The 13145-nt window shown below is 39.0% G+C and overlaps 1 protein-coding gene across 5 annotated transcripts in view; it reads right to left on the bottom strand.

The window, feature by feature from the left end:
• The window catches only part of NUP107 (nucleoporin 107), a 45232-nt gene that overhangs the window by 11891 nt on the left and 20196 nt on the right, over positions 1-13145 (bottom strand). For all 5 annotated transcript variants that reach the window (XM_027106959.1, XM_027106958.1, XM_027106961.1 and 2 more), the window contains 7 exons: positions 12404-12482; positions 10281-10394; positions 6115-6205; positions 5902-5978; positions 3985-4044; positions 2795-2940; positions 2619-2667 (listed from right to left, as the gene is read on the bottom strand). In XM_027106959.1, coding sequence (XP_026962760.1) covers positions 2619-2667; positions 2795-2940; positions 3985-4044; positions 5902-5978; positions 6115-6205; positions 10281-10394; positions 12404-12482 — 616 coding nt within the window. The remainder of the gene's footprint in view (positions 1-2618; positions 2668-2794; positions 2941-3984; positions 4045-5901; positions 5979-6114; positions 6206-10280; positions 10395-12403; positions 12483-13145) is intronic.

Genomic DNA, 13145 nt, shown 5'->3' with positions numbered 1-13145 from the left:
GATAAAACAATTTAATCTCTGTGAATGTTATGAAACTTTTATTTTTTATATTTTACTACAGTTTTCCTTGGCAGTCCGTGGTGAACCAGAAACGAAGGGCACATGTGACCAAATCAAAATAAACTGTAAGATTTCCTTCAACATAAACAGTGGTTCTTGAAAGCATTCTTTGGGTATTCTCTTCTGCAAATGGCACCAAAAGTAACAAAACCAATCAAAATAGTGATTAGGCACAGAGCAGAGAAAATTTACAAGTAACCTGCTGTTGGATTTTTTTCTGAAGCAAATAATTCATATATTTTTGGTCAAATATATTTTGATTTTTATTTGTCTAAATTTTCTTCCAATATTTTTTCTTTTTTACATTCAAATGTTTGCTCCCTCTGGAACTGATTTTAATACATGGCATGAAGCAGAGATCTAGCTTTGTTCTCTTCCAGATGGAAAGTCAATTATGTCCATACCATGTATGTAAATAAACCATCCCTCTTCCTCTGAAAGGAAACGTCATCTCTGTCATCTACAACTATTAAGTTCTCATATATATTTGGATCTAATATGGATTTTCATATTCCGATGATCTATTTATTCCTGTGACAATTCGATACTGTTTTATTGTATCTTTATATTGTTTTATTATTGAGGAAGGCAAATACCCTATTAATTATTGTTCTTTTCTCGCCATTCTCACTTATTCTTCTACTTGGAAATTTTCTGTTCAGAAATAATGCCCCAAAGCATTAGGTTTCAATGTTAATTTTGGAATGGCTGAGATTTATATCAAATCACCTCATCCAGGAATGTGGTATATCTATTTATTTGTGTCTTTCAATAGGATTCTATAGCTTTTTATGAAGGTCCTCAAACCCTTGGTTAATTTTATTCCTGGGTATCTTATAGTTTTGGTCAATAATTTAAATGGGACTTTTGCAGGGAGCTAAATCCTTTTCTAACTAGCTGTAACAATTATAAAAAGGATATGATTTTTTTCATAACTTTGTCTTGAATGTAGATACTTTAAAAATTCTCTTATTAATTCTAGTAACTTACTGCATCTTTGAGTTTCTAGATTTACACTCTCATCATATGTAAATGCTCCCCTGTTTCTACATTTGTATCTATTCCTTGACTTTCTTGTTTTATTTTCATTCATTGGAATCTCCAAAACAACAGGCTGGCAAAAAAACACTTGATAGAGAAAGCACTACATTTTTTTTTACTATACAAAGAACTCTTATACAATAATAAGGAAAAAATAAAATCCAACAGAAAAATAGGTGAAAGCTCTAAATAGGAAATTCAAAAATGGTCAATAAACAGGAAAATTTGCTCAGCCTTATGAATAGACAGGGAAATATGAGAAGAACAATGAGTTTCTATTTCCCAGCTAATCTGATGGATTGGCAAAAAATAAAAAAAACTGTGATATCTGGGACTAGTGAGAATGCAGGGAAATGGCCACATTAATAAATTACTTGTAGGAGTATGAATTAATTGCTACAACAAGGAAATTAACTTAATATACATATACCCTTTAACCCAATATTCCTGCTTTCAGGAAACTTGTAAAGAAACAGGACTAGTAGATAAGCATAAAAAAATAAGAATAAATAAATAAGAATGTTCATTGCAGTGCTAGAAGCAACCTAAATATCACCAAAAGGGGAATGATTAAAAAAAAGGATACGTCATTCTACAGAACATTATATACCTATTAAAAATAATAAGTTAGGCTGTTAAATCTATATCCACTAACTCAAAGACAGTATCATTAAATGGGGGGAAAAAAAGCCATAGACTAATGTAGGTAGAATGATGTGAAAAACAACCTCAAAAACCAAAATCCTGTACTGGAATATCTACATTATCTACATATATTTGTAAGATTATGGAGAAGGATATGTAGGATACATATCAATGTTTTATCATCTCAGTGAATGAGAATAACCATAAAGAGGTTGGGAGGAAGTTTTATAAAGGCCTTACTTATACATCTTTAGACTATTTTGTTTCAAGTACATACTTTGGTTATTTAAAAAAATTTTTAAGAATATTACTTTAGGGCTTCCCTGGTGGCGCAGTGGTTGGGAGCCCGCCTGCCGATGCAGGGGACACGGGTTCATGCCCCGGTCCGGGAGGATCCCACATGCCGCGGAGCGGCTGGGCCCGTGAGCCATGGCCGCTGGGCCTGCGCATCCGGAGCCTGTGCTCCGCAACAGGAGAGGCCACAGTGGTGAGAGGCCTGCATACACCGCCCTCCCAAAAAAAAAGAATATTACTTTAAAAAATACTGGATTATTTTGAGATCTAGGAAAAGAAAGTCTTGCTAATTTGCCATTATATATTTTAATTTTTCAAAAAGAAAGGGATAAATTAGCTTACATGCATACCATATATTTAGATGAAACCAATCCTAAACCAAATAAACAGAAATGATGTATCATTTAAATATGCAGTTAAGTTTTTTCTTTTTAAAGAATATCTCTTATATGAATAAGAGGTGAGGAAACGAAAAGAGAATATAACAAGATTTCACATACTTTTGTGCCTTTCAGCTACAGTGCACAATGTAACATTTAGTTTCGTATTCCAGTTATCCTAAAAATATTAATATTTACCTTTTTATCAGTAGCTTGAAGTTCTTCAAAAACCTTTTCTAAAGTCCAACTTTGAAAGAAAGAACAAGGAAAGGGATAAAATAACGCTAATAAATAATATGAACAAAGACTACAAAATGAAACTTCACAGAGAATACTACAAATCCTCATGATGAAAAACAAACCAACTCACTCACTTTGCCTCCAAATATTCTCTAGGGAGTTCTTCAGTTTCATCTAGAGTTATTACTGATGTCCGGATCTCCTGTTCTACCAGACTGTCCACCATCACCCGAAAGTAGGCCCACACTGTGTCTTCCCAGGTGTCACAGACAGGAAGCAGCTTTACCCCATTCCAAAACAGAAACATGCAGACACAGCCAACAAAAAAGAAAGGAAAAGCAGTTACACCCACTTATATGGACTATAAAGTCACTATAATGACATAAGACATTGTGTATTGTAAAATATCATACCAAAATAACCTCCTCTCTCCACCCCTCAAACCACATCTCCTTTTTTTTTTTGGCTGCACTGCACAGCATGAGGTGAGGGATATTAGTTCCCCAAGCAGGGATTGAACCCGTGCCCCCTGAAATGGAAGCTCAGAGTCTTAACCAATGGACCGCCAGGGAAGTCCCTCAAACCACATCTTCTAAGAAGTCTGAACTATTATGATTTTTTCCATGATGAGCACACAGTAGCATCAATTTTCCATGCTGATATAAGATGGTGTTTCAGTGTTATGGTAACATTCCTCAAAACCGCTGTAAAATGTAGGGGGTAGTAGGAGTTGTGAGCAGCACACACACATGTGTGAGACAATTCAGTCATTGTGCCTTTGTGGAACACTTCTGGATAAAGCTATGGGAACCATAAGTCATCAATAAATGTGTATTGGAATTAAATTTACAATTCTTAGAAACTGAAATTTGATTTCATGTATCAGACCATCATTTGGGGGACTTCCCTAGTGGTCCAGTGGCTAAGACTCCACGCTCCCAATGCAGGGGCCTCAGGTTTGATCCCTGGTCAGGGAACTCCATAGATCCCACAAGCTGCAACTTAAGAGTTTGCATGCCGCAACTAAAGATCCCATATGCGGCAAAGAAGATCCCTCGTGCCACAACTAAGACCCAGTGAAGCCAAATAAATTAATTAATTTTTTTTAAAAAAGTAAGATTAAAATAAATAAAACATCATCTGGTGTATGAGATACATCAAACTAAGTACCTCAAGTTACTATTCTATTTCATGATTATCTCTATCATTGCTATTCTTAGTAGCTTAAGCTTATACGATTATTATATATGGTTATATATATGACATATATTATATATAATTTCATTCCATAGAAAAAAAAGAATTATTAAAATAAATCGCATACCTGCTTGAGATTCCCACTTAAAGCTGCATAAATTGCTCTCTCATATCTATTAAAAAGCTCCTGAAATATAATGAATATAAATAAAGTTGAACTACTGTTTTTCTTAGTATGTCAACTTTTTCATAATCTGGAAATCTGCAGTGTTTTCTAAAATGAACTTATTTACCCACCTGACAGTTTCTAAACTTTAGTAAAAGATCTAGTAAAAGATATAGCCAATGCTGAAATCTTCCTGAGAAGTCAAATATCTAAATTTCAAATACAGAGTGAAAGCAGATTCAAATCTAATGGATGCTTTGATTATTTATTATAGGCAAATTTTATTCCAGATAGACTCTGTATAGGTGTTTTCCCCTATGAAGTTTCTAAATACCTAATACTACCTGACAGTGACCTAAGAACAACATCCAAACAAGGCACACTTGGAGCCTGTCATGCATCAGTTTGCATCAAATTCCTAAGTAGAATTAATTATGTTCATCAAATTATCCCATTTTACTTCTGGATTCTATTAATGACATTCCTGTTTTCTCATCGTCCAAACAAGAGACTTCAGAGACTCTCACTATACAACTGAGTCCTCCTCTGCGTTGTTTCCAGTTTCTGGTCCTGACCATTTTTGTTCCGTTCTTTTGTACTCTCCATATTAACCCAGGGCAGGCCCTTATTACTTAGTGTCTGAATAACTCTGACAGCCTCCTAACTAGTTTCTCAGTCTTTAGTTCATTCAATTTTAAGCCTATTTTCCACTGCCATGCTAATTTTCTTAAAGCACTGCTGTCAAGTGCCCTCAAGGTTTTGATGGCTCACCACTATCTATGGTACAAAGTTCCCATTCCTTAGAGCAGCACTTGAGGACCACCACTGCCTGCTCTTAATTTACGTTTTTCAGTCATCTTCTCATTACATTCAGTTCTGCTACAATGCTTGTTTTGAAAATGTGAATTTGTTCCAATGCAATTGATTTATCAAGGAATGATTTGAACATAATATAAACTTCCCATTTCCTTATGCACAATTTTGTGCACAAGAAACATTAGCTGAATACTGAAAACACCTAAGTGAACCAAGCCACTTGGAAATACACAAAACTGACACTCCTCAAACATCTACCAGCTCCCTGGGCTCTCCAGGTGTATGATAAGCTAAATCCATCCACATCAACTGTTACAATTTTGTTTCATTTCAGATAACCTCCTTCTATCACCTCTCAATAACTCACAAGCTGTAACCCTCTGACACCTCATTCCACAAGCAAACTCCAGTTCTTTTTCAAGGTAAACTGCCATATTTGTTGCAGTATTTATGTGTTTATTTAACAGTGTGACACTGTGCTATTTTTATTAAGTTTTTAACTTTTTATGTGTCACTGGTGGTTTTTAAGTACTGTGCTCTTAATTCTATTTTCCCTAAAAGCCCTGTGGATTTTCTCCACAATTTGTCATGCTGTAGTGATTTTTAGGAATGCGTAGGTGGTGTCATGACAGAACTGACTATATTTCCTCTTGTGAGCCTTCTGCTCCAACCTGGTAAACCTACCTTCCCTTGACTTTTCCCAAACTAGGCATCCTACCGACAATTCCTTTCTCTGCTTTTCATGCCCAACAACTCAAATCCTAGTAATTTTTAAAAGATCGGTTCAATTCTCTTTGGAAGCCAGCCCAGTGCTTATTCTGTGACTTCATCTGCTACCTTTTTTTGTATTTTTGCCTTATTTCAGTGCTTAATTCTTAGTACTCAGTGTGTCTGAATAACTCTGATTCGTAAAGCCTGCCCTGTTCTTCAGTTTGATTGGAAGTTCTTCAAAAACAGGAACTTTAGTCTTAAACTACTCTCAACATTCCATAGCATCTTCAGCAGGCCTTCAGTGAATTATGAGTAAAAATCAGTATCAGTAAATATTTTATTATATCTTACATCTTCTGCCATTCTCCAACAACTTATTTTCCAAATGCATCTATATGGATTCCCTTCAACATGTTCTAATTCTGTTCCTATAAAACAGTAAAAGAAATAAAGTTTATAGCTTAAAATGAGATCTCCTAAGTTCAACAATTTCTAAAAACAAAAGCTATACTTCACAAAATTGCCATTTAGAGCTAACTCTCAGAATAAAATCAATTAAAATACCTCCGTTAACATTGGGGTCATGATAGAGCTTCCAGCCTTCAAGTGTTGCAGCTCTCCATGCCTGACCACAGCGTTTGCAGAGTCGTTGTGCCTTTAGAAACAAGAAACAGTGATTGGTCATACAACCAATGCAGTACTAAAGAAGTACTTGTGCCTTATAGAAAAGTACAAGTAATTTATGAGGATTAGATAACTTATGGCATAGATGTGACAGAGGATGGTGTAGACAATCAGTAATGGCATTTCACTTCAGCCATATGCATGTCTTTCTGTGGCCTCTGCCCGCCCGTGGGCCTGCCTGCCTGCCTGCCTTCCTGCCTCCCTCCCTCCCTCCCTCCCTCCGTCCCTCCATCCCTCCCTTCCTTCCTTTCTTTCTTTCCCTAATAATCCATTTGCTCTTTGATTCTGGGCTTACCACTAGGTGCCCACGGTGCCCACAGGCATGTAATTCTGCTAGAGACAAATGGGCTAAAGAGGCTGATGACCCTTGATTTATGTAAAAGTATTACAAAAACACTGTTAGTCTCTATAATGACAGGGTGCTATTGCTCATTCAGCCCATAAAGATGATATTTCTTCATGTTAAATGTGACCAATCAGATGAGCTTGATATACCAGTGAGATAGAAACATGTTTGTTGGTCCATCATCTCTTTAGGAACCATCTCTCCCCATTTAGTTCATATGGTTTGAATAGGTCATATGATTCCATCTCTGAACTCAAGGATTAGGCATGTGATGTAACAAGAATCACTCCCAGGACCCTTGCCAGAGATATTGGGAAAGAGAGACACTCCTTTTGCTGGGGTTGCTAGCTTGCAGGAGGATGTAAGGCTGGAGCTGTTGGCGGCCATCACGGACACAAATGGCTTCTTGAGAATGAAGCCACAGAGAGGAGTGTCAAGAGCCTGGGAGAGACAGTATCCTAATGACATCTTCTAAGTCCCCGAATCCTGCTTTTATAACCAGATATAACCCTCTATACTTCTCTGTTCCATGAGACAATCAATCCCCGACCTGTAAGTAATTTGAGTTGGGCTTCTGTCATTTGAACCTACAGAATCTGATTAATACAACCAGTTAAGGGACTTCCCTAGTGGTCCAATGGTTAAGACTCCATGCTCGCAATGCAGGGGGCCAGGGTTTGATCCCTGGTCAGGGAACTAGATCCCGCATGCTGCAACTAAGAGCCCACATGCCACGACTAAAAGATCTCACACGCCACAACGAAGATCCCGCATGCCATGACTAAGATCTGGCACAGCCAAATAAATAAAAATAAATAAATAAATATTTTAAAAAAAATTGAATCAGTTAAAAAGTATCATACCCAAAACATCATTTTGGATTTATGACTTTTAAAAATTATGAAAGCTATGTAGCAACATGGAAAAATATTTTTAAAATATTTGATATGCTACCTAAAAAAGGCAGAACAAAATCTGAATGCAAAACCTTAAAAACATTTTTCTAAGTGAAATTAGCCAGACACAAAAGAACAAATATTGTATGATTCCACTTACATGAAATAGCTAGAATAGGCAAATGCATAAAGACAGAAAGATTAGGTTACCAAATGCTGAGAGAAAGGGGAAATGGGGAATTACTGCATAATGGTTATGGAGTTTCTGCTTGGGCTGATGAAAAAGTTTTAGAAACATAGTGGTGATGGTTTCACAACACTGTGAATTTAATTAATGTCACTGAAATTTACACTTGAAAATGGTTAAAATGACAAATTTTGTTATATATCTTTTATCACAATGAAAAAATCAATACTGTAATATACCAAAACTATTGACTTGGGCTTCCCTGGTGGCGCAGTGGTTGAGAGTCCGTCTGCCGATGCAGGGGACGCGGGTTCATGCCCCGGTCCGGGAAGATCCCACATGCCACGGAGCGGCTGGGCCCATGAGCCATGGCCGCTGAGCCTGCGCGTCCGGAGCCTGTGCTCCGCAATGGGAGAGGCCACAACAGTGAGAGGCTCGTGTAAAGTGAAAAAAAAAGATGTACAAAAAAAGGCTTGTAAGTAAATTTTAAAACCCCACTATCTGTGATTATGTAAAGGTAGTGGGACCTTGAGAGTTTTTATTTTTCAAGACTTTCAATAATGTGATCATATTTTTGTTTTGTTTTTAAAAATACATCCTTACTTGCCATTGTGATTCCTAGTATCCTGCACATCACCTGGCAGAGTGGCTGGGACTCAAATATTTTCTGAACAAATGAGTACGTGTTACTTCTTTTCTTTCTTTCTTTCCTTTTTTTTTTTGGGGGGGGGCGCCGTGCCACCCACATGGCTTACAGGATCTTAGTTCCCCAGTCAGAGGTTGAACCCAAACCCTCAGCAGTGAAAGCTCAGAGGCCTAACTACTGGACCACCAGGGAATCCCCCTTCTTTTCTTAATTAAAAAATAAGAATGATGTTTAATAATCCAACACTTACTACTATAAAAATTACTTAATATATGCTAGTGGTTTGTAACACAGAAGAACAAACAACACTTTGAGCTAACATATTTCTATCTAAAGAACATTACCAAGAGTACAGCAAAACAGGTACAGCATAATATCTGAAGCTTGAAGCTCCTATGCATCAGACTACCTCATCTAAAAAGTCCACAGAGGGCTTCCCTGGTGGCGCAGTGGTTGAGACTCTGCCTGCTGATGCAGGGGACACGGGTTCGTGCCCCGGTCCGGGAAGATCCCACATGCCTCGGAGCGGCTAGGCTCGTGAGCCATGGCTGCTGAGCCTGCGCGTCTGGAACCTGTACTCCGCAACGGGAGAGGCCACAAAAGTGAGAGGCCCGTGTACCGCGAAAAAAAAAAAAAAAAAAAAAAGTCCACAGAGCCATCCAGTAAGCTGTCTGATCAGATACTTCACACCTTACACACAAGACCTTAACTATCACAAAGGAGGTTACTTTATTTTATTTTATTTTTTTTTTGGTACGCGGGCCTCTCACTGTTGTGGCCTCTCCTGTTGCAGAGCACAGGCTCCGGACGCGCAGGCTCAGCAGCCATGGCTCACGGGCCCAGCCGCTCCGTGGCATGTGGGATCTTCCCAGACCAGGGCACGAACCCGTGTCCCCTGCATTGGCAGGCGGACTCTCAACCACTGTGCCACCAGGGAAGCCCCTACTTTTTTTTTTAATAAATTTATTTATTTATTTGTTTTTATTTTTGGCTGTGTTGGGTCTTTGTTCTGTGCGCGGGCTTTCTCTAGTTGCAGCGAGTGGTGCGCAGGCTTCTCATTGTCGTGGCTTCTCGTTGCAGAGCACAGGCTCAGTAGTTGTGGCACATGGGCTTTGCAGCTCCGCGGCATGTGGGAATCTTCCCGGGCCAGGGATCAAACCCAGGTCCCCTGCATTGGCAGGCAGATTCCCACCCACTGTGCCACCAGGGAAGCCCAGGAGGTTACATATTAAAGAGGTGAAGTTAAAAGGAAGAAATTTGAGGGGACCATAGTCTTCAAATGCTAGACAGTATCAACTAGAAGAGCAATTAGGGTCAGACTTATTCTTAACTCTTAAAAATCCAAACTAGAAATAGGGGCTTCCCTAATGGCGCAGTGGTTAGGAATCCGCCAGCCAATGAAGGCGACACGGGTTTAAGCCCTGGTCCAGGAAGATCCCACATGCCGCGGAGCAACTAAGCCCATGCACCACAACTACCGAGCCCGCACGCCTAGAGCCCGTGCTCCACAGCAAGAGAAGCCACTATAATGAGAAGCCCACGCACCGCAATGAAGAGTAGCCCCTACTCGCCACAACTAGAGAAAGCCCATGTGCGGCAATGAAGACCCAACGCAGCCATAAATAAATTTACTAAAAAAAAAAAAAAAAGTCTTCATTGAATTTGTTAAAAAAAAAAAATCCAAACTAGAAATAATGGGGCTATGCCTAGGGTATGCAGTACACTAATGGGAAGGCAAAGTTTGACTTCTTACAAAGGATTTTCTACCAGAGTTGTGCAAACTGAAGTGCACTGCTTTCTGAAGCAATGTGTTCTTTATTACCAGAAATGTTGGAACAGGAGTTAGATCCAGAAATACTGTGAAAAAGATTACTGCATTGAGGAGGCATACTCAGTGGTCACAAAGATCCTTTCCAACTTACAGTCTGTGACTTTTTGATATTGGACAAGCAGGGTATATACATCATTTACCTCTTCTGTCATTCCAGCACGAATCAGAGTGAAAAGATATTTAAGTAATCTGACTTCATCTTCTCTATCCAGATCATCAAGGGGCATCTTCTGTCTTATGGGAGCATCAGGGTCCTACAAAAATTAATTAATTAATTAAATCATCAACTATAAATTCTTTATATGCACATACAATGTAAACATCAAGAGATGATAAATGTCTCCTGAATTACATACTGAAATAAATTCACTGAATTTACTTAAGTAACAAAGGGAACAAAGTGTCACAAGTGTCCCAGATAGCCACATAGCTGTCTGTTGCCCATTCAAAACAGACTCTGTTGGTCCACAAAGGTGCATACTTCAGTCAGGCAAGCCGGAAACAGCCCTAGTCCAGCCCAGCAGCTCTAGAAATTCTACTCATAATTCAAGCTGACTTGAGCTTTACCCTGTTGTAGCAACCACATGGCCCAGTTAATCCTAAACAGAATTAGGCCTAGATGGAGAGTGAGCAGAGGAGAAACTGCAGGAATCACAATGCACTCTGTGACTAGAAGGTGCTTAGCTGGTTCTTTCTGAGAACATACGAGAAGAGAGCCCAGTATGGGACTAATGCTATACAAAGCACACCAACACCCAACAAAAGAAATTTTTTTTTTTTTTTTTTGCAGTACGCGGGCCTCTCACTGCTGTGGCCTGTCCCGTTGCGGAGCACATGCTCCGGACGCGCAGGCCCAGAGGCCATGGCTCACGGGCCCAGCCGCTCCACGGCACGTGGGATCTTCCCGGACCGGGGCACGAACCCGTGTCCCCTGCATCGGCAGGCGGACTCTCAACCACTGCGCCACCAGGGAAGCCCAACAAAAGAAATTTTAAAACAGATTTCTAATACCTCCACCCTCAGTTATTCCTACCAACTACCTTTCAAGAATAAAAAGAAAACACTGGGGATAACATAGTGTCCTCATTTTTGTGGCAAAGAGCACACATGATCTACATCAGCGGTCCCCAACCTTTTTGGCATCAGGGACCAGTTTTGTGGAAGACAATTTTTCCACAGACGGCAGGGGGGGTGGCGGGGGGAAGGGGATGGTTCAGGCGGTAACGGGAGCGATGGGGAGCGACGGGGAGATGGGGAGCGACGGGGAGCGGCAGATGTAACTTCGCTCATTCACCTTCCGCTCACCTCCTGCTGCGTGGCCCGCTTCCTAACAGGCCGCGGACCGGTACCAGTCCACAGCCTGGGGGTTGGGGACCCCTGATCTACATGATGAATTTCAGATTAAAAGCTATTTTAATGTAACTTTAAAAGAGGAGTAATTCTTATTCCAAATGTTACTGAGTAATATGATTATCAATTCAAAAACTGGAAGGCATAATAGGTCAATTGGCTAGTTTCACAAATATTTTGCAGACAGATATAATCATTCAATTTTGGAACAAATAGTTTCTTTCTGGCAAAAGGAAATCACCACTTTCCAGATGTTAAGGGTAAATGATTTTTAGTTGCTTGCTACAGGGGTAATTTTGCTACAATTTATTACAAGAACTTTCAGTAGTTTCCAAATAATTTTCATCAAAACACACTTTTGTTACCAAATGGAATTTTACCTATTTTTTCGACTGTTACTTACTTCTCTCACTTTTCACTATAAACATTTAATTCACATGCCTCCACCTATCACAAAGTTCTGTTCCTTCATCTCTACAATAATTAGACTCCCGTTCTTTTCAAATCCACTATTACTCCTATAACTCATATCCTAGAATGACCCTTCTAACCTCAAGCTAATTCACAAAGCTTTATTTTTTTCCCCTGCTTTCTATATAAAAGAACTTTCATAGGTCACCACCTTACAGCTGCAGAGTCAAACCTTGCTATAAAGTCAAAATTAATTTGTTTTAATGCTGGCAAATCAAGAACACTTTCTATACTTCCTTTTACAATTTACAATCTATAGGCCACAGATGGGTTCAAATATATGCCATCAAATTCAAACGCAACTTAGTAATTTTTAGAGTTAAACAGTATATGCAGTCCTTCTGGAAACTAAAACAAGGATCCAAGAAAATAAAAATTCTCAGCCTTTAGGAATAAAAATCACTTAACTCTGAAGGCAACTTCCATTTCAAAGAACACTTACCAATTCAGTGACAAGAGGACGGACACTTCCTATGTAAGAAGAGAGCTGCCGCTGTTTCAAGGTATGCAGAGTATTTTCCCTGAAAGAATAAGTACAACTTTTTTTTAAACGAGGAATTTTAATAGGTCTACTTAAAAAAATCAAGTCAAGGAAAGAGAGTACAAACTCAGAAAAAACATGCAAAACGTTAATATAAAAGGGCATTTTCGCTCAGATGACTAATGATGTTGAGCATTTTTTCATGCCTTATTGGCCATTCAACTATCTGCTTTTGTGAGGAATCTGTTCAAATCTTTGTCCTTTTTAATCTGTCTTCTTGCTACTGAGTTGTAGTTCTTTATGAACTACAGGTTCTTTACGTTTCTTCCAGTCTGCGGATTGCCACCAATTCCTTTTCTCAATGATGTCTTTTAATGAGGTTTTAATTTTGATGAAGTCAAATCAATCTCTTTCTCCTGATTACTGCTTTCTGTGACAATCACTTATTCGCCAAGTCACAAAAATGTCCTCTTATGTTTTCCTCTAAGAGCTTTACAGTTTTAGCTTATACAATGGGGATTATGATCCATCTTGAATTAACTGTTGGGTACAGTGTGAGGGAGGTATCAAGGCTAAGCTTTGTTCACATAGATATGCAGTTTTTTCCTGCACGGTTTGTTCAAAAGACATTGCTTTCCCCACTGGATTGCTTTGATGCCTCATTAAAAACCAAATGACCACAGAAGTGTGGCTCTGTTTTAAA

This window comes from Aethalodelphis obliquidens, unplaced genomic scaffold (assembly GCF_003676395.1).
Source record: "Aethalodelphis obliquidens isolate GAN/ISIS:26980383/991018 unplaced genomic scaffold, ASM367639v1 scaffold8, whole genome shotgun sequence".
In the NCBI taxonomy this organism is placed as follows: domain Eukaryota; kingdom Metazoa; phylum Chordata; class Mammalia; order Artiodactyla; family Delphinidae; genus Aethalodelphis; species Aethalodelphis obliquidens.
Note: the sequence above shows the minus strand (reverse complement) of the source record. Positions and strands in the feature narration are given on the sequence as shown.